The following is a 22,716-nucleotide window of genomic DNA, read 5'->3' on the forward strand; positions in this document are numbered from 1 at the left end:
ATTTAAATCCGTTTCGCAAAAACACATTTATGTGACCAGGTGTAAATGGAATCGTTTTGATAAATCAGATAGCTATATCCGATCTGAGAAAACGCATGAAGTGGCCAGGTGTAAACAGCCCCGTAGTTCTGCAGCAATTCAATCATCAATATTTCTTCCAAAATGTGTTTTTGTCTTACTCTGATTCAATGTGGTATCTCTTAAAGGTATAGTGGAGGATTTTTTACTTCCGGGTGGATCACCTATACTATTGGTCTTCCTAATTGTCAATTATTCTGGTGAATCAATCAAACTTATTCAAAAAGTGGAGAGGGCGGGTCTTATCTAAAATTCGGAAAGATCCTCCACTATACCTTTAAGAGATACCACATTGAATCAGAGTAAGACAAAAACACATTTTGGAAGAAATATTGATGATGCATTGACTCATTATTTAACAAAAAAGTTTAGCATTCATATTGCACCTTGAAATAATGTTAATATACCAGAATATATATAGGCCTGTATATATATATATATATACACACACACCTGTTATCTACCACTTTAAAAACACAGGTGGTAAAGAAAAAGGTAAATAGAGGTAAATACTAATATAGCATAGTGGTCTAGAAGGTGCATGGTGTCATACACACAAATTCAAAACATCATTACACACATGACACTAAAATAATGCAATAAACATTCATTTAACAACATAAGATGTATAAAAACCCTACTGTCCAAAACTGATAAGAAGAAATGTTATTTCATTGAAAAACCATCAAATGTGAACATCAGAATTCTCACACAGAGAAGTCTGGGAATGTCAATGTATGTTTGTTTTTTTCACTGTAAATTATAAAAAATACATATATTTTTCACTTTCAAACACTGTTCATTTAACAGTATTTTACTTGAAATGTCCCATCAGGTGCAAATCTATTACAGTTTTTCTTTGTAGTGAATTTACTGTGAACTAATTAACAAGTTTTTACCGTAGGAGTCTTTTACAGTTAAAATTCTGATAATTTGTAGCTGGATGATGAGGGTTTCCCATCGTATTGCCTGTGTAAATGCCTACATAATCATTCAGCATCATGTCGAATACGATCGTGGTCAGATGGCCAACATGTGGTCATGTCCTCTGTGGCAGCATCCGAGCACACGGACCCCGGTCCCCCCCTCCTCTGCCTCTCTGACGCCTGTCCTTGAGGATAACCTGGCAAGGACGCCACTACCCACTGTTTCATGTCTAATTGGCAGCCCCTACCCAGACCCAAGGTGAAACTGCAGCGTGTGCACGCTTTGATTTAAGAGAGGACCGTGGTTTTCATTTGTCATTGATTCTGTCCTTTGAGACGAGCGGAAGGGAAAGCAGGGCCAAATTGTGTGGGTGGCTGATTTCTCAGTGTCTTGTTCGTTGTGGACGTCTCAGCATGTTTGGACTGTTGCAGGCTTGCTGAGGTGACGCTCACGGGTGTTATTTCTGGATTCCACCGAATGCTTGATGCGTATCTGTTCTTAGCCCCCCGAGAGACACTTGTCAAAATGTCAAAAATAAGAAATTCTAAATTTGAGGTTGTGCTATTTTAATCTATTTTATTTGACATATTTCAGTGCCTTTACTTTATATCATGTCTGTCAGGTGCACAGCAGATTTGACTGAATGCGGGGGTATTTCTAGGATTTCAATCTTTAAGGGATCTGCTTCCTACCTCAACATGTGTTGATGGAGCTCATTTGAATATGTCTTGCTTTAGGTGTGAAGGTGACAACTTTTTAAATTAATATTAACATTACACCTGTTTGGCTGTATGTACCATTCAAAAGTGGGTTGGTATTTTTTAATGTTTTGTGCTCACTTATTTTTATTATTGGTACTCAATTGTTAATTGTCATTAATAGTTATTATTTTGAGGTAGACATATTTTTTAACATTACTTTACTGTCACTTTTGACCAGTTTAATGCATCATTGGTGAATAAAAGTAAAAATATTAAAACGATAAAAAAAAAAATCTTGCACTCAAACATGAATGGTAGTGTATCATGGTGTCTACCAAAAAAAAATTCAACATTGATAATAATAAGAAATGTTTCTTTAACACCAAATCAGCATATTTCTTATTTCTCATTTTGTGGAAAAATATGATTTTCAGGATTCTTTGTCAAATAAAAGCGTCAATTTATTACAGCAGCATGCATATATTTAATGATTTCACTGTAACAATAATTGCAATATATTTGTTATAGAAAAAAAGATACACCATCTTAAAATATTTCACAGGTATTATTTTTTTTCATTTGCTTTGTCTTTAGTACAATGACAAAATGAAAGACAAATATTTAATTTTGAAAAAAAATTGACTTTAAACTATACGTCCCTCAATCTCCAAGGCTCTTTATATAGCTGTCTATAGGCTATACATATATATATATGATATTTGAGGTTGTGCTATTATATATATATATATATATACATACTGTATATTATAGCAAGGGGATCCCTGGCAGGTGGATTATTATATTTGAGGATCTGTGTGGTTGCAAAAAGTTTGAAAAGCCCTTCCCTAGAGAACCATATAAAGGGCTCAGGAAAACAGTCTCACTTGTTCCCCCTCCTAATGCAATGAATTCATTTCAAGCTATACAGTGATTTTCCTTTTATTACAATAATGTGTTGTGTGCCCATATTGTGTCAGATCTAAGTGTTGATGTGTTTATTGGTAAAAGCTGCAGAGGAATGACAGAGTGAGCTGCCACAGAGGAATCTGCAGAGGTCAAAGTCTGTCTGCGATCCAGGGGCTGTTTCTGCTGACTCCTGCTTTTCAATGGTGCTACTTACAGGCTCCTCAGACGGCAGAAAACACAGCTGAGACGGGAGGGGGAGAGGTTCCTTTCATTAACTCTCTATTCATATTGAATTTATTAATCTCATGCTGTTTCTGCAGCTTAACTAAAAGAAGCCGTGATACCGGCACTTTTCATCCATCTGCTGGTGGAGAGAGAGGGAAAAGAGAGGGAGAGAGATGAACAGAGCGACATGATTTCTAACAGTGCTGAAACGGCAAAAGACTGCAAGTGTGTCACATTATTTAGCGGCAGGGATGTTCAGCCTAGTTGTGTATTGCTGGGAGAGGCAGTAGCCCTGCAGAACAGCCCTCCTCGCATCAGGTGCACAACAAAAGCATGTCATGTCTGCATTTGTGTACAGGGGAATGTTCCTGCTAATCTCATGTGTGTTCAACAGCGCTTTCCAGTCTTGCAGGCCTGGCCTCAACTGTGTGCCATGGCGGTATCACAAAAGCAATCCAGGCTCCTAGTAATACGCCCAGACGGAACCGCAGACTTTTTTTTTATTTTTTATTCAGACTTTCTGCAATGATTTGGAGAGAAAATTCTACAGAACATGATAAAATATGCAAAAAATGTATTTAAAAATAAATGTAAAAAATGTTTATTGTCCAAAATGTCTGTGAGACTCAATTGGCCTGATATTATGTAATAAAAATAAAATAAAAAAAGGTTTGGAATATTAAAGTAGCCTATTGTTTCTTGAACATATTTGAACTAAAATGTAGGATCAGTTCAGGTTATAAAATATCATGGTTCGCGACTCCCCTAAATCTTAATTATATTAGGCAACTAATTCGTGATATTATACACTTCTTTTCAAAAGTTTGAGGTCGGTAATTTTAAAAAAAATGTTTTTGAAAAAGTCTCTTATGCTCAGTCAGGCTGGATTTATTTACAAACTAACTTATGCCATTCCCACACCATACTCGAGTGAATCGCGTCACTCAACATAGCCAGAGCAACCCTTTCGGGCGAGTGGCCTATATCCCGCGAAAACCATCCCGATTCCCGACAGGTTTAAAATATTTATAATAGGCTTACCATATATGGGGGCCGTGTACGGACCATATAGGCCTAGTGATTCAGGGTAAGACAAGAAAAAAAATGGAATAAGGATTTTTGGAATAAGGATTGATTATGGAAATTTTGTTAGTTTTTAACAAAAAAGTTACAAATTACCTCGTGCTAAAATGGCTGTTTTCTAATGTAATTTATTCCTGTGATGGCAAAGCTGAATTTTCAGCATCATTACTCCAGTCTTCAGTGTCACATGTCATTCTGATTTGCTGCTCAAGAAACATTTCTTATTATCAATGCGGAAATCAATGTGCTGCTTAATATTTTTGAGGAAACCTTTTTCCAGAATTCTGTAATGAATATTAAATTGACTGCAAATTTTTTAACAGTATTGTATTCAAGCAGAGTTTAAGGAGTATACACTCACACGTATTCGGATGTAAGAAAAATGCTTGTTATATTTTCTTAAGATTTTGCCATTTCTTTATTGTGTTGTTTGTTAATAAACAAGGGGCTGTAGAACATTTTGATGGTGTCGTGAATAGCATTCATCAACAACCTGCTGAAAACTCCCTGAGTAAGTGATATATAAATGTGAATATAAATGAGAAGCTAAATGTTTTTTTTTGTTTGTTTTTTTTCCTTAGAGCAACAAAGGAGAAGGCTTAGAGTTCAGCTGAAAAGATATTGAGCTTGACTGACACAATCTTACACGGTTCAGGGGAAGTTTATGGTTGCAGGCAGCCTCCGTCTGTGGTCAGCAGGTCCTCTCTCTGCAAACAGAAACAGCACAGAGATGAGAGGGGCAGAGATTCTTGTTCAATCCTTCTGTGTTTCTAAACAAGGACATCCAGCAGAGAACTCAGCCAGAGCCACAATTACCCCCTAAATGACCCATTCAGTGGCTTGAAGCTCTTACCAAAATAACCGTGAACCCTTACTGTGTACTCTGGTTCAGCTTGAAGAGCTAACAGGGTATTAGGCTGATTGCAGTGGTGGAAGAGCAGAGAGGTCCTTACACACTCTCTGGCTCTGGCTGATCCACACACCTGATGATGGGATGGGAGACATCTGGAACCTAAATCAAGCGTTGTGTTTAAGCACCTTCTTGAGTTAAACATTTTGCTGCAGCATTTGACCAAAATGAATTGTCGAGAATAGAATAATTATTTCAAGTGAATTTTTTTCCCACATATATAGCCTACACTAAAAGTTTGGAATAAGTACGATTTTTTAATGTTTTTGAAAGAGGTCTCTTATGCTCAAGGCTGTATTTATTTGATTAAACATACAGTAAAAACAGTAATATTGTGAAATATTATTTCAATTTAAAATTACGATATTTCAAAAATGTATTCCTGTGATAAAAAGCTGCATTCTCAGCATCATTACACCAGTCTTCAGTGTCACATGATCCTTTAGAAATCATTCTAAATATGATGATTTGGTGCTCAAGAAACATGTATTATTATTATACACTTTATTATAAACTATTACTTTAATTCAAAGAGGATTCGTTAAATTGATCAAAAGTGACAGTACAGACATTAATAATGTATGGTGAACATAAGACACTTCTTTCAAAAACATAAAAAAAAATCGTAATTATTCCAAACTTTTGAACAGTAATGTTGGTAATATTCATATTAACGAATGTTAATATTACATTTTGTACAGTTTTGGTACTGTGTTGGCTCGCCACTTGATGTCCATTTTGTGAATGCATGTCTGCATATATTCATATGTGTGTTTGTACTGAAAGAAGCAGTCAGACTGCCTCTGTATTTACACGAATTACCCTTTTTGAACCTCTGAATCCCTCCTTGACTCCACTTTTGCTGAAAGGAGCAGGAAGGATATCACCACTTAGCCTGTGTAAACAGCAGGTCTGCTGTTGAACTGTGGCCCTGCAACTACTATTGACACACATTCCACTGACCACTGATGAGTCCCGTGTCTGCCAGCGGTCTTAAATGCCCTGTGTGACAATGTGTGAAAGTGTGTGTGTGTGTGTGTGTGTGTGTGTGTGTGGCTATCAGACAAACTTTAAAAGGAACCTGCCAGGAAGGTGGGGAATAATTACTTTTTTTAATTTTTATATTTAAGTATTTTTATGTAATGGATGACAGAGATAATAACAAATGATGAGAATATGTGAGAGAGATGTGGATGCCTTGACAGATCTATTGTGTGTGTATGTGTATAGGCACGACCTTGTAAATCAATGCAGCCATCAATCCACCTCATTCTCGATCCATCCTTCCCCCTTCACATCAAAAGCCTTCATAATTATACCTCTGACAAATATGCATTATCTAAAGTAAAAGTGTTTCATCTAGTGGACATATCATTTGAATATTAGTACAAATCTATAGACCAAAAGTAAATCATGTGAAGCACCGGTGTGGCTAATAGGTTTGTGTGCTCATCAATGAAGTTTTCATTTTCTAAATGCACTTCAGCCAGACAAGCCCCACTACCATTAGAAAAGCAGCGAATGATGCTTGCATCTGATTATTACATCCATGGGAATACATCTCACTTAAACTCTTGAGTGAAAGTAATCTCATTCAGCCAGCTGCGTGTCTAACTACGCCTAACACTCCACTGTGTATTATATTTATTTTTGATAGTCCTCTTCACGCACAAAAAATGCGGCTCTTGTCATGGAATCATAAAAATGCAAGGACACATTCAGGGAGGCGCTCAAGTCCCTCACTAGCTGTATACTGCACAGTTACTTTAACCTATTATGCTTGACCGCTTACAACATTTATACGTTTCCAATTTCTTATTGATGAGTTGTCAGCTGTAAATAAAGACTGTTTTGAATGTGAACATGGCTGGTGTAAATAGTCATATGTACATATCTATATTTCCATATTTTAAATCTATTAAAAAAATAATTATATTTATTTTTTATATAATTACCACTGATCTGTATAAATTTATAAATCATCATTTATTCCAGAGCAATATAAAGAAGTAACTGATTGATTTATGTTGTAAAAGTATTTTCATGAAAAAAGTTACATTGTCATTTTCTTTCACTCACAATTGCCTGTTGGTAAAATATTAAATTATGTTACTTTAATGTTGCAGTTTTCTATTTATTTTAGTTTTTTGAAAATGTGACCAGGAATAAAACAAATCTTAAAAAAAAAAAAAAAGATTTTATTTTTATTTTATTATTATATTTAAAGATAATGTAAGTGTACTACACGGGATTATCCAAGGAGTAAAAAAAGTGGGAAAAATAATTGGTATTAAAAACTAGGTTAAATTACCACTAGGTGGCGCAGGTTGAAAGTCTGCCAGTTGTAATTGTATCTGCTCAGTGACTCCCCTAGCGGCAGCGCCCGTCATTTACAGTGTTGTTACGCCCCTCATGACCGCCGAGCAGCCAATGGGCTCCGGGAGGCAGAGTTCTCCCTGTGGCCGCCATTAGAGAAAGGAATCCATGAATTCAAATGGAAACCAGCAGGAACACAGACCTTTTACGCTTTTAAATGAAAATGAGCCATTTAATGTAGTTTCTCGTCACCGGTCGACGCTTTTAACGCGGAATGTTTTTCGTTTTTAAAGCGCTTTCGGTGGGGATGGAGGCATAAGAGAGCCGTTTTTAAGCTAAAACCGTTTTTAAGCCAAGGGGGAGGGGGGGAGAGTTGCCTCTTTTTGCTCTCCCTTTTCTTTTTCTATTTTAATAACACATTCCTCTATCTTTACATGTAATCTGTTCCCCCACAGCCTCGTCGACGGTTAAGGCCGTTATTTTTTTTTATTCTAATTCGGGCTGAACGCGGGAGGCGCGAGCGATCGAATGGGGCTGTTGAATTCCATTCCCCCACCGATTGTTTAAAAATAATTCCGTTCACATTCGACTCGAATTCGGAGAAACGTTCTTTTTTCCATGGAAAGCCCGATGGTGGGATGTTCGAGCGCGCAGTGAAAGGATGAGTTCTTGTTTCGTACCGAACGGGGCCAGCTTGGAGGACTGCCATTCCAATCTATTCTATCTGGTAAGAGATTTAAAAACTAAAAGGAAAAAGCAGCCATTTTTAGCCACCTAGCATGCTAACATCAGCCCCAGTGGAGAGAGAGCGAGCAGGATCATGGCCCAGTGTATGTGTGTGATTCAAACACACACTGCTTGTTTATTTGCTTGTTTGTAAGCTTTTCTTAAGAGATTACATGTTTGTAGTATTTTGCACCAGGTGGCTTGACGCAAAGCGACTGTGTGTTTTGATTTGATGCGTTTGTAAAATCGCACGCAAGGGAAGAGAGTTGGCAGAATGAAAGTTGAAGTTTCATTTTAGCAGCACTTTTTTTTGTGCAAGTAACGTTACAAATCACTCAGCTGCTTTTTAAAATATATTATTGTAAGAGATGTGTAAAACAAAGCCTTTTAGACTTCAGTTCAAACTCCACGTTCGTATGTTCGGTGGTGTTTACATGAATGTTTACACGCTACTCCACAGGCTTCTTTTGGGTCATTCCACGAAAAGGTGATTTAATGTCTCTCATATGTTTAAGCAATGCGTTTAACAATGCAAACCTGACACCAGGTTTTAAGGGTTTTTCTAAACACGTAAACAAAAATCCAGAAAAAGTGTTTCCAACTTCTTGTTTTATTATCAAATACGCATTAATGCTAATATAGTATTTGATACCCAGTGTTTTGCATTTTCTTTTCATATAATAAAAAAATAGTGGACATACAGTGTTTTTAATAAAATGCCGTCAATTTTTTTTTTATTCCAACGTTAAGTTGTCAACTTTCCATCATAACTTCACCTTATTAAAATGATGTGCAGTTCCATAACTCGAATGACTGTGTCATAATGACATCATTCTTTCAGTATGTTTGTCTGCAGATTATTGCAAACTGGATGTTTGTAGAAATATCTGCATTAAATTCTCCTTTCTAATAACAAACACTGTTATGTAATGACCTTGAGCCAATGGCTACTAAATTCCAACATATTTTAAAGATGACAATGGAGTTTGTAAACACTTAAATATGTTTATTAACAATCAATTATTAGGATGAAAAATCTTACAGAAATCACCCTTTCAGAATGTAAATCCAGCCTTTTCATGGACGGATTTGGTGTGTTTGCAATAATCATGTGAGCCGTGCATCAGTTGTTTGGCTCAAAATAACCAATGTTGGGTTTGGGGTTTACCTCATGTCTGCAATAAGAGACATGGGGTTTGAAATAGATTGGGCATTCCTGGAGCCTGCAGGGTTGTTTACGGCACTTTCTGCTCTCTAAACGCACGTGCACACACTTGTACACACACACTGGTGTCCCATTGACTTCTTTTGTTGTTAGATTAAGCTAATTATAACTACTATGGACCAGCCCTGCATTTGTAGATTTGAGAACAGACAGTATTTGTTCTCTTTATGCAGCGTTTTCATCGCTGAGAAGGTTTTGCTATATTTGACATTTTCATTAATGTATCCCTCACTATTACTGCAAAACAAGTACACAGACGCACTCTCATGAACAGTGTCAAGGCCTTGTGGTGAATTATATAACTTCAGCTTATCCAGTTTAATGCCTGCTCTGTTTTATTACTGCCACAGCACAATCTCTGATATTGTCTGAAGATGGATGGCTGAACGGAGAACTTGTTTGCACACTTAGTTTGAATGTATTGCTTGATAATTTGAATATGAATAGTTGCAGTTTTCCAGAAACTTGCTTGTGCGCTGTTTCGGAAGAGTTTTTGTTGTTGTTTAGTCACAGGTGTGCTTTTTTTTTTTTTTTTTCTCCAGTTTCCCCCCAATGTCAGTTACATTTGTTTTATTACATTTAGTTAAAAAGCGTCCACATATGATCATGCGGAACAGCCCATCTGCATATTTCTCTGTACATGTAAGCTCTTAAAGTGTTTGACCCCGTTTTGTTTTGCTTGGTGTAATTTTAGCACACGACTGTAAGGCTCTACTCATCATGGGAAACTCTGTCTCACCTCAGCACACACATTTGCTGCCTCATAACACACACACACACACATCTTTTTTAGTTTTAGTGCATAATATTAGCCAGGCAGGTGGAGTACATCAGATTTTGAAAGGAACTTTAATAAGCATCACCTAACAGCTAACGTTAGTACATGTTTATTCACTTTATTTATGTCTAGTGTAGCATTAAAAATGCTTGCCAGAGATGAACTTTAATGTTGTCTGATGCACTTTTTCATGCAATACGTTGCAGATACCTTGTGGCTTCCTGAGATTGACATTTCCATTTTTGTTACACTTTTTGGGTTAGTGGGGTCGTTATGCTTGTGAAATTTCTCTTGAAGAGGAGATCTTTCAGTTAAATGGATTTAAAACAGTCACAGTTTTTATCTGGAGTGTGTATGTAAAGCTATTTTCCTCTCTTTGGACGAATCTCCAGGGGCTATTGGTCTTCGGGCGCCGATTGACTTTTTTTGAGTGGCTGAAGCAATGTGAGACAGACGCTATTGATAAGTGTCTCTTGGGAGTGAGAGCTACAGAGAAAGCATCCGATAGTTTTTGGGCCGTTAGATGGAGTGCGTCTCAGGAAGGTTGTTGGTGTCACTTCACCTGTAGCTCAGCTGTTTGCTTTGATTCTCACTGGAAGCATCTGCTGTCGTTCCTGGCAGCACTCAGAGGAGTTCTTGTAAACTAGTGAAAAGGGGAGCGAGAGGAAGAAAAGATGTTGTGACAAAGGAGGAAGTTATGTGGAAGGCCATGACCCAAGCAAACCACTCAAGTTTAAGTGGAAAGTCAAAGGAGCCAGATTCCTCAACCTGAACATGACTCCTGCTCTTAAAACACGCACTCTTTCCATTGATGTTTTTGCATATTGTGGGTGTTACTAATTTTAGACTATATGGAATTCCATCAACAACAGAAAAACTCTTTTTGGAAAACAAGAATTTTGAGCTGGAAAAGTGGATTGCTTCATGTGGTTGTTTACTTTGCTCTTACATTTCAGCCAAATTCTTCTTTCTGGCTTTAAGTCCATTTTGACTTTTTTTTTTCCTTTTTCTCAGCTGTCAACGGTCTAAACTTCGACCGCTAGTTTTGTTCCATTTTTAGTTTCAGTAACAAGTGTGTAACAGCTTTTGCTGCTGTTTTTTTCAGTGCATCCTCTGCAGATGTTCTCTCCTCTTTGCATATTTTGCAGGTGTTTGAACTGCATTATTTTCCAACAGCTGCAACAAGTTTCACTTTGTAATAAACGAGCATTATTATGAACATGGCTGTAAACACCTGGCTTAAGCTGTCTTTTTCCATCTCTGATTCTAACTAGGCGTGCACAAGAGAGAATGACTGCTGTTAGGCTTGCCGATGGTCAGGGTTTTTAGATTGTAACAGTTAATGGTTGTTTTTATGTTGTTCTCTTTATAAACGCTGCCATCCAGTTTATAAAAGCTGAGGTCTGCATGACCTGTCCTGGCAAGTCAAGGATGTGTATAACTTCACTGCATGTGTTATTGGTTAATTTGTGCTCTGATAATGTGGGTATTTTTATCCTCTTCCTTATTTTTCTTCCTTTTTATGTATAAAATCCCTGCTTGCTTTTCTTCATAGTAAAAACAAAACAAAAAACTTTTATTAAGAGAATTTTATTGTAACCCATTTCTATCCATTTTATTCTTCACTGCTTGTTTTTGGGTCTGAGTGTGGCTGATCTTACAGTGGATCATTAAGGCAGGATTAACTCCTGGGCTGGGATCCATTAAGTATTTCATAGCTCGAGTGCTGCTGTTCCGTCACATCAGTGCCGTTTATCTTCGGTCTTAAAACCAGATAATAGATCAGCACTAAGATTTTTAGATGCTGTCGAATATGTGTCTTTTTACTGGTGGTGAGTGGCCTTACTGACAGAAGTTAACATAATCTCTCTTTCTCACAGGCTGACTTGACAGGGATAAAATGGAAGAGGTACGTGTGGCAAGGTCCGACCTCGGCGCCCATTCTGTTCCCGGTCACCGAGGAGGACCCCATCCTCTGCAGCTTCAGCCGCTGTCTAAAGGCGGATGTGCTGAGCGTGTGGAGGCGGAGCCAGAGGCAGGGACGCAGGGAGCTCTGGCTCTTCTGGTGGGGTGACGATCCAAACTTCTCTGATCTCATCCATCACGAACTCACAGGTAAGCTGTGGAGTGCTGCTTAGAGTTTGTTCCAAAACCCAGTGAGCTGCCAACCTGAAAAGCATTTTTGAAAATCCATATTATCAGTGTGTACTTTTGCACCAAGTTGATACTTAAATAAAAGAGATGCTGCGATATGGGGTCATAGCAACCCTTGTGTCTTTTGAAGCTGTCTAGGTAGGTGGCTCACTGTGTTTTTTTGACACGCAGTCGTTGACTCTAACGAATACTTCTTTTTGTTTTGCGTTTTTCAGTTTCTTTTTTCCTTTTCGCCCACTTCATCTCTCTTTCTCTATCGACTGTGGTCTCTCTGAATTTCTTCCTCCTCCTTCCTTTCTCACACCCACACACTCTTTGTGTGTGCATTTTAGTTACTTGTCATCAAAATGTGCCGTAGGCCCAAGCAAAAATCTTCAAGTTTTTATTTCTGTAGTCCCAGTACAGCAGTCAGTGTCTGTCGCTTGCGAATAAACCTAGAAAGTGTGTCATTAAGTTTATGCACGGTACAATATTTTTAATGTTTACAAGAACCGTTAGAGTGATAAAAATAGATCAAGAGCCTCTGCTTGTGTTTGAACAGACTGGTCTGAAGGTGTTTGATTCATCTCTGTAGAAGTTCTCACCTGTAGATCAGTGTGGTAGGAATAATGTGAAATGCATTTGTAATTGTGTTTTCCTTTAAGATCAGTTCTCGCTCTGCTAACCCAGACCTGAGGGTTATAGTTTTGGGTTTGTGTTGTATTGTGAGAAATGGAGCAGTGGAGTCTGTGTGATGCCGTCACTTCTCAACCGATGTGTGTGAGTGCAAATCCCTTGGTTTGATAATAAGGAATAGGAAATATCGAAGAAGTTTTGCCTCATTTTTATTTCTTAAGCTCTTTGAAGGATGGAATAATGAAGAGCACTGAAGCATGAACAAGCCGAAAGCATCATGGATGTCTGCGGAAAAGCTTTCATTTTCCACCTTTCTCTCCTTCCTTGTTTTTTTTTTTTCATTTTCCTTTATGGACCAGGAAGATGGACCTGCCCCATCTTTATTCATGCCTTTTGCTGTGTGAAACAGAAGGAATGAAAAATGGGATGTAATAGAGAAATAGGAAAAGGCTATTTTTTATTTTTTTCATTTCATTTTTTCCCCCCATTTTTCCATTGACCCACCCTCATTACCGTTCATTGTGCCAGAGGAGGGACAGAAATGGAGCCTTATGGGCAAAAGGATGATCAATTTACCCATTCCATAATATCACCCTCCACACAAGATATTGCTGTATTTTCCTTTCGTTTGTGGAGATGTTTGCTATAATGGCTGCATCCCTGTTGTGTCTCTTGACTTTCAGAGGAGGAGTCAGACATGTGCTTCTCTTTTTCTCTCGACACCTCTTGTTTCTTTCTTCACTTGTTGGTCTCCGGAACAAGGTTCCCACGGTCAAAGGAAACCCTGGAAATATTAGGACATTTTCTAAATGAGATTTTTTAGGCCTGGAAAAATCTATATATTTTTTTTCCTAGCTATGCCCTGCTCTAAAATATTTATTTAGTTAGAGATTGCACATCTAGAACAGCTGGAAAAGTCATGGAAGACTTTAAATTGGTCATAAGGTGTTGGGAAATCTGTTAGATGAACCCTATTTAAGTGTTAATTTTATTGCAGATGAAATCGCAGTTCATTTTATGTGAGTGCTAATCCAGATTGTCAAATGTCGCATTAAGCTGTGCACTTTTAATTTGTTCCTCTTGTAGGCATCTGTGCTTCTCTGTTCAACTAATTCAGGATCAGATAAAGTGTCAAACAGCCAGTGTGTCAGGACTAAATGTTATACTTGTGGTCGTCTTGAGATCAGCAGGGTCGTTGCCACTTGACCTTCTCTCCTTGCGACAGACGTGTGAACCTGCTGCCCGTTCGACAGCTCTCTTGACGCACACTTCTTGATATCTTTTTCACAAACACACATGCTGTTGTCTTTCTGCTGGCCTTCTCACAAACACAGTGGAGACCCACGGGATGCAGTAGTTTAACCTTCCAAGACGCACACACGTAAATATATTGGTCTGCACTGGACCACAGAGCACCTGATTTAGATCTCGACTGGCACCCTGGCAATGGAGGTGTGAATCAGTGAACAGCAGGTGCAGTGAGACTTTAAAGGGGATAGAGAGAGAGTGAAAGATGGCACTATCACTTCTTTTGTATGCTGCACTTGAGGAACGCATGTCTCAGGATATTTCAAGAACCAAGTGGATGGGCCAAAATTGTCTTGCCATTATTCAGACTTTTGTCAAATATGAGAGACAACCTTCTGAGAGTCACAGGAGGCTCAGAAAAAAAGGTTGGAAATTTTAAGATTTGCATTTCACTTAGTGGCTAGAGTCTTAGATGTTAAGATCCGGTTTACACCTGGTGTTACTTTTGTGCTTGCATTACCTGAACTTCACATGTGTTAAGTAAGGAATATGCTCAGATCTGTGCGTATAACAGGCTTTTTCCCTCCATTTGGACAGATTTTTTTTTTAAAGCATCACATAACCGTTGAGGTTTAAGTCCCTGTTATAGTGCAGTGATGAATTTACAGTTGAGTTGGCAGTCTGGGAATCTGCATCAGGGTGCATTAGCATTTACATTACAAATACAATGTGGTCACATGGTTTTTTGACTAGGGCTGTGCGTTTAATCATAATTGATTTTCAATTTTGATCATGAAAACAAAATAATTGAGGTAAAACGATTATTGTGCTACTGCCACATTCCGTCCCGCGCACCTTCCTTTCCTTTTCAGGGGTGCGCTTTCGTTTCTCCTTTACCCCCGGTTCACACAGGACGCCGAAGCGACGCGGAATGGAGGCCGCTTCCTTTCGGCGCCCATGTTAACCTATGGTGTCGTTCACACCAGACGCGGTGCGCCGCGTCGCGTCCGGCCCGCGCCGTGAAGCGGCAGTTTCGGCGTCTGGTCTATTTTTTGCGCGAGCCGCGAGTGATCCGCGTCCATTCCGGCAGGAAGTCACACCAAGTAACACGAGACATCCGGTCAATTGTCAAAATATAAGCAATTTTCAAATTAAAATACCGCGAGTATTAACAAAAAGTATTAATACAAGAAGTGTACAAACTTCTTGGTTACAGAAACATGGTGTATTCATTTTATGAGGTTATTTACTTACCCATGATGTAAAAAAATAGCTCTGAATAAACAACAACTGAGCAGAAGCGCTTGTCGACCGCCGCGGAGAATACGCGTCTAGTGTGAACAGGCAGGCGCCGGACCGCGCGTGATTTTCCGTTCCGCATCCGGTGTGAACCAGGCGTTAGCCAAACTTAACATCCGAATCAGCCGAATAAGTGAGTGTTGTAAAATGCAGTCTACTGTTGCTAAACTGTGGGATGCAGCTGATATTAAACAGTGTCATTAAAAACAAATTAAGCTGCGAACGCGAAGAGCGTGCATAAGCAAAGTATACTGTGGGTCTCAGTTTCGCGCCTAAACGATCAAATAGCCTACACACAAAATGTCGAAATGCCATTTTGACAAGTATCCTCGTAAACATAGTCCGTTATGTCTTAAGTGAATGTAAACAGTTGAGAAAGAAAACTCGTGTGTAACAGTATATTGGATCCGTGCAGCCTAATAAATCTGCTGCAGTCAAAAGACAGATAAAATCACTCACTGCTCTTCAATAACTTTTATAGCTTTAATAAGTATTAATCTATATTTAATGTATACAGTGAAGACTATGCATTATTATTTGAGATGCACCGATTACAATTTTCTAGGCCGATTCCAATTTCCGATTTTTCATTGAGTTTGACCTGCCGATACCGATTTTAGCCGATTCCAATTTAATTTTTTTCTAACCACTTTACAGCACACACAAATATTTATTTTCGATATTTTCTACCCTTTCACGCGTAAGTTTAAAATATTCTCTAACTGACACCCCCACCCCTAGAGTGAGTTTTTTCAAGGCGAACGTTCCCTTTAATGTTTCCATGGCGACGCGTCACGCGATACACCAGCCACAATAATACTGTCTGACAGATGTGTCGCTTTTATTTTGCTTTTCCTTTTTTATTCAAAATATTCACAAACTTGCTTACCACGTCATCAACTAGCCTATCTGATATTCCGATTCTCAAATACGTGTAAGTGAGTGTGTTTGGTCGTTTAAAAACCTTTATAAATAATCTTGATCTATAACATGAGATGGGCGCCGCAATGTTGTCCTGTCAGTCGGATTTACAGCACGTGAATTCATCAGTTTCTCCCGAAATAAATGCAAGAAAGTGGCCGGTGAACTGAGAAGAATAGAGTAAACTTTATAGTTACTTCCACTATGTTTGTCTGATATGAATAACACATGTCAGCAAATTATATTTGAATAGATTGTTATTGCTGCTTCCACAGACATCAGTGTGTATTTTACAAACTCTAAATGTATTGTTTTACTCGTGCTTATGTGTATTTAAATATCTGAAACCTAAAATAAACATTATGAGATTGAAAACACTGCTTAAGGCTGATTTATACTTCTGCGTCGGACCTACGCCTGAGCCTCTACGCTGTAGGCAACGCGTTGATTTTCATTTATACTTCTGCGTCGTTGTCCGCGTTCACACGCGCAGAGGGAGCATGTGAAACCCGAGGGAGCGGTCCTAGCAGACCAATCACAGCGCTTGCGTCCGCGTAGAGTTGGCGCGTTGTTACATTTTTGGAGAGGTGCACGTCAGGGTACGCCGAAGGGTACGCGCGCTACACACAGCCTACGACTTAGCTACGGCGTAAGTTCGACGCAGAAGTATAAATTGGGCTTTAGTTGTGATATATGACAGCGCTGAACGCGTCCGACTCTGGCTCAGCGCCAGCCAACGCGCGAAAGCACAGTTTGAATCTGCCAGTTATGCGACGTCACTGAACATTCTAAATGTGGCACCGTCTCAGGGCCACAGAAATAAAAATCCCATATATGAGACCGTACCGCTCAAAAGGTTAATCATGCGGCGCCCGAGTGCATTTGGCCGGCATAAAATTGGCTGGTCGCCGGTCATGGCCGATCACGTGAAAATCGGCCAATTCCGGTCACCAGCCGATCAATCGGTGCATCTCTAGTTATTATACATTTGATTACTTTATTCAGTAATATGTATTATTACATTACACATTAATATGATATACTTTAGTCAGTTTCAGTTACTTTATTCAGAAACATGCAGTTTCTTTTGTAGGCTGTTTGAACCACATTTACACCTATATTCAGCATGGCCCACTTGTGATTGCATGTTAATACCAAGCATAACCAAAGAGATTTTGTCATTGGGTTGGTGTCTTCACATCTTTATCCCTCCATGTTTGTTCCCTCCTCTCATAGTTTACCCCACTCATCAGATCTACAGCTTGTTAAAGTCTGAAAATTTTGCAGCAAGTGCCATTCCTGTCTGCTAACTAATCACTCCCATCCCAAGGGAAGAGCAAGTGAAGGAAGAACTTGACGGATCTTCTGAAGCCTTGTATTTAATCACAGAGTGAGTGGAGGAAAACATGGAGTGCTGTTTCGGAGATGTAATGAGACAGAAGGCCATTTGGCTGATGTTTGAGAGGGAACTTTTCCCGACTCTGAATGGAACGTGGGAGAGAACCAATCCCAGTGCTCCACTTGCTATGTGATGGAATGATCTGGAATAACCGAACTGCCATTGGAGTAAATGAGCATCTCCTCGGTAGACCATGGCCCTCTATTTTTATGTAAATGTCCGATCGCCTCCCCTCCCCCTTCCTGCTCTCTGTTCCCGTCGGTGGCGCTTGCTGATGTCGGTTCTATCCAGGGGCATCCACAGAACGAGACATGAATAAGGTCTTTTTTCCCTCCTCCTTTCTGTCTCTTTCTTTCCCTCCCCTCTGCTTTTCCGCTCTCTCCCTTTTTGCCTTCCTCCTTCTCTCTTTTTTTTTTTTCTTTCCTCTCTCTGATCTTTTTTGCATAGAAATTAAGGAGCTGTAGTCTGTCTGTAAGGGTAATTGCTGTAGGGCTCATTTCTTCCTCATTTTTCCTCCTCTGACACTCGTCTGCTACACTCTCTCGCTCCCTCCCCCGTCTGCCAGTCTCCCTGTGGTGCGAGTTGTGCTGGCAGCTTCTGTCTCTCTCTTTTCTTCCCGCTCTCCCCTGTTCTCTCTCTCCCTCTTCTGGCTTTTTTTCGCGAGGGCTACCTGTTTACCGCATAGCTCAAAGACAGCTGCTGGTGATACCCATTATGCTGAAGGCTGATGGGCTTTCAGGCTATGAAATTAAGGCTCATACCGACTTTTTTTTTTTAAACGACATGTTTAAATTTATTATGAGAGGAAAAAGGAGAGCACAGTCTTTGTTATTGGAGTATTTCCTTCCATATATCGGCCTATAACGTAAAACATTTTTTTAAGGTAAAGTGTGTATTCTGACCACCAGTTGCTCTGAACAGAATTGCAATATTTTTTTTTTAAGAGGTTTCCCACCAAAATAGGATTGAGTTATTTTAGATATTTATTATTTTTATTAATTTGAATTGCCTATATACTTTTATTTTTTTTAAGTTTATTTTTATTATGATATGAATTTTTAATATACCGCAATACAGGTTGTGTATGTCGCTTTAACAACGATCGGAATGCGGCGCGACACTGTTTGAGAGGATCACTTTTCACTGTTGCACTGTGGTGAGGCACAGCTGTATGTGTTACTAAGCGTGACGGTGAAGATGGATAGGTTAAACTATAATTGATAGCTGTCAAATTATATTACTGTGCGTTCACACTGCCGCCGGCAAGAGCGGCAAAATTCGCTCTCGCCTTCCTGCCAACGACGCCGTAGAAAGATTTGTGGACGCTCTGACGTAGATCGAATGCTTGGTCTTTTTTTAAACTTTATTTAAAGGGACAGCAAAGCAAACAAGCATGTTGATCGTTATTTTTGCAGACTGACCAAGTAGGGTATAAGTTAACCCCATGGACTCTTTTAAATGTGAAAGTAAGAAATTGATCGATGGAAAGAACTTCACAATTATAGTGACGTTTGCAAACGAAATAAACCAATTAAAAGCCATTTATGTGGTTAGTCTTTTGTGTTCATGGTTAAGTGCTAATCTAATTTGCATTCCCGCTGAAAAACAAGCATGAAAATTTTGCCTTTAAATAGTGTTTGCGTGCCATCTTATCAAATTCACATGATCAACTTCTCCTCTATTTTGCTTGGAACTAATGTGGTCGGAACCAAAGTTTACATGACTGCGTTCTCTGGAATCCTCTCAAGCGGAGGGATTTCTACATTCCGATTGGTTGCCACTGAACCACGTCATAGAGTTGACCTGACTTCAACTCTTCTCGCCGGAGCTCGCCACCGGCTCACATTGAAAATGAATGACTTACTGACGCTCTTGCCGGCGGCGGTTTGAAATCACAGTTACAGTGTTTCCCATACATTGGTTCGAAATATCAACACAGCCGTTTGGAAAACCTTTGTGGTTCAAAAATTAGTGGTTGACATTGACATCGTTGAATAAACATGAGCACTGCACGTTTCAAAATCAAAATGCGGAATCTGAAGTAAACTGACTGTCTTTGGAAAAGTTTCGATGTTATTTCAATTGAATCTTTCTTTATCTTTCCTGATAAAGGAGCGTTTATGAGCGCTGCTGCTTTGTGTTCAGCCGTTACTGAGGAAACCGCTATTTCTGCTGCTCCTAAAGTGCCTCCTGTTGGCACCTCTTTGTAAACATCCTTGCAAACCTTTATTAATTCTAGTGTGGATTTTTTCTACAATATTCACTCATTACAGTAAAATAGTAGCCTGGAAATCCAGACCTAAATCTAAAAGATTAATGGTCTGGCGTCGACTAACGAAAATCGGCCAGCTCGAGGGGCGGCACCAAGCGTGCATTTGAAAATCTCACTGCAGGCAATTGGATAACATTACGACCAATCACAACAAGTTATCGCTTAGCTACCAGCAGAGCTAACTGGTAGATTAGGCTCTTACTGTATCCGGTCGGCAAAACAGCAAAAACGCCCTTCTTGCAAAGGAACGATTCGAGCGCTGTCTTCTGTTCCTCTTTTAGAGAAAAAGTCGAAATCTTTCATTGTAGCGGCCAAAGCCATTTCAAACAAATGGTGTTCATTCATAGCCATCTTGCAATGTTTACTAATGACTTCGTCGTCGCAGCGCTGTCGTCATCTCGCCTCTGGCCCGCCTATATCAGATAACCCGATGTGATTGGTGCAGCTCAGATAGAGGGGCATATTTAATGAGCATCATTACTCGACACCAGAGTAACTCGCTGAGAAAATTCAACTTGTGCTCTCGCGAGAACTCTGGATTACCAGGGTAGTAAAATAGGGCATTCTATGTCAATCTACTGCAGTATTTCCTCTCTCGATCAGTAGAAAATGTGATTAACGCCCAGTCATGCTTGAAAAAAAATACCATCATATACCCTGAAACGGTATAATTTTGAAAAATAATTAATTAAAATAAATTATTATTATTATTATTATTATTACTAAATATTAATTATTATATCAAATTAATTATAAAGTTAATGTAATTAGGGATGAATCCGATCCAGTATCGGTATCAGGACAGATACCAGCGTAATTCTCGTATCGGATTTTCCCGATCCATCCTGCGGAGATATCCGATATCCATGAGTCATGTCTGCGCTCCAAAAGTGATTCCCGCCGGCTACTCTACTAGCTGGCTGCAAACTGCGGAATGGATTTCCTGAACGGAGGCGCGGCTCAATGAGACACAGAGTTATGAGACACGCCCCCGCTCAGGAAATCCATTCCGCAGTTTGCGGCTAGCCAACAACGTCCGCTGTGTGGAAATACTTCACACTGGAAACACCGCAGAGCAAGACAGCAAAATGCAATGTTTGCAAAGCTGTAATTCAGAGCTCTTTGAAGCTCCCTCGCGTCGTACAACACAACGAATGCAATCAAACATTTAAAAAAGCACCACGTTACTGTGCGTTCACACCAAACGCGCATAGTGCGTCAAATTCGCGTCTACCGCGTCTAGTTGGACGCTTGAACATTTTGAATCCATTCGCGCGTCCAGAGAAAAATATACGTGCGTAAAAAGCAAAAGTTTGAAGCGAAATTGACGCGCGCTGAGGCAAAATCCGCTTGTCTGTTTGCAAGATGCTGATGTTGATCGAGCATTCATCGAGAGAGTTACCGCATCGGAGCGAGGATCACCCTTCAGATAGTGTGTGTGTAAGATGTGTACACTTGCACTTTTTGCACATTTCAAGACTCAAGTATTTGACATTTTGGGAATGTAATAAATATTGACATGACAATCAATTTGAAACCCTTAAGGCCCTTGCACACTGAGTCCGAAATTCGCGTCCGAAATTTTCGCACGTTAAAAAATAAATACGACCTCACGTTATGTCAATCACGCTTGTACACTGCCTCCGAAACTTTCGTCCGTCAAAAAAAAAATCGAATCAGGTTCGATTTTCTGCGTTTTTCGCATCCGTAGCAAGCATTTTGAATGGTGTTTTGACAGTTCAGAGCCACCGAAATCACGAAAGCGAAAAAACGCATGCGATAATTTCGGACTCAGTGTGCAAGGGCCTTTACAGTTGCATATTTGTTTTCAGAATAGGATTTTTCCTGTTAACAGGATTTCCTGTTTTTCTGACTTCCTTTTCTGACCTTATACTTACCTCAAGTTGCCTTTTGGGACATACATGCATACATACGTACATATCATACTTGCCTGTTGAGAGAAGTTTATTTCAGCATCATATAAAATAAACAATAATGATAATAATAATATTAAAGCAAACACAGCTCTGGTATCGGAATAGTATCGGTATCGGCCGATATCCAAATTCAGATATCGGGATCGGATCGGAAGTGAAAAAATGTGGATCGGTGCATCCCTAAATGTAATCATAAAATTGCTGTTGTTTTGCATTAATAAGTGCAGTTACTAATAATATTACATGGAAATTTTACAGTAAAGCACTGAACTTGAATTGAGATGCAGATACAATCAACTTGTATTAACAGCAGTAATGTGCAAAAACCTAATGTGTATAGGGAAAATTTTAATATTGTTCTCTTATTAAATGTACCATTGTTCATCTATAGTTTCATACTAAACTGACCGACAGCTTAAGTGATTATAAATGGAGCACTCTTAACTTGCTTTCTGTGTAAATCAGTCACAATTGAAAGAAAAGTTTTTGTTTTTCACAAGACTTTGTGCCTTCTTACTTTTCCATATATAGAGAGCCTAAGTCCCTCCCCTTCCGGTTGACCACCATGGGACCTTACTTCGGAAAAATATTGTAATATAAGACAACAAATATTTTGATCTCGTTTGAATTGTGCCCTGAATTACACATGATTTTTGTCAATTTAAAAGATACATTTTAAAGTCAAGAAAGTCGCAGTTTGATGTAAAACTGTTGAGGTATAAGACTGTGAAAATACGTAATTACAGAGACTACAAACCCAAAAGGCGCACGTGTGACGTCATACCTTTTCTCTCAATGAATGAAGCTAACTTTACTGAAGCTACCGTCTGTCATTTTTTTCCTATAGTCTTACGTTATAATCGTAACGTTACGCCGTCATGCCTGAGTGTTTTGTACCAGACTGCACACATACGAGCAACGGATCTTGTGACATACATAGTGCGAGACGAGAGATGTAGTTCATTGAGCGATTTTCATATAAAACTAAATGTTGCT

At 39.2% G+C, this 22,716-nt stretch overlaps 1 protein-coding gene across 1 annotated transcript in view; it reads left to right on the forward strand.

Annotated features, from left to right (window-relative positions):
* Positions 1-7,244: 7,244 nt before the first annotated feature.
* med13a (mediator complex subunit 13a) overlaps positions 7,245-22,716 on the forward strand; it is an 86,368-nt gene continuing 70,896 nt past the window's right edge. The window contains exons 1-2 of the mRNA XM_084400918.1: positions 7,245-7,873; positions 11,756-11,990. Coding sequence (XP_084257044.1) covers positions 7,808-7,873; positions 11,756-11,990 — 301 coding nt within the window. The 5' untranslated portion in view covers positions 7,245-7,807. The remainder of the gene's footprint in view (positions 7,874-11,755; positions 11,991-22,716) is intronic.

Source organism: Rutilus rutilus, assembly GCF_951802725.1.
Source record: "Rutilus rutilus genome assembly, chromosome: 25".
In the NCBI taxonomy this organism is placed as follows: Eukaryota; Metazoa; Chordata; class Actinopteri; order Cypriniformes; family Leuciscidae; genus Rutilus; species Rutilus rutilus.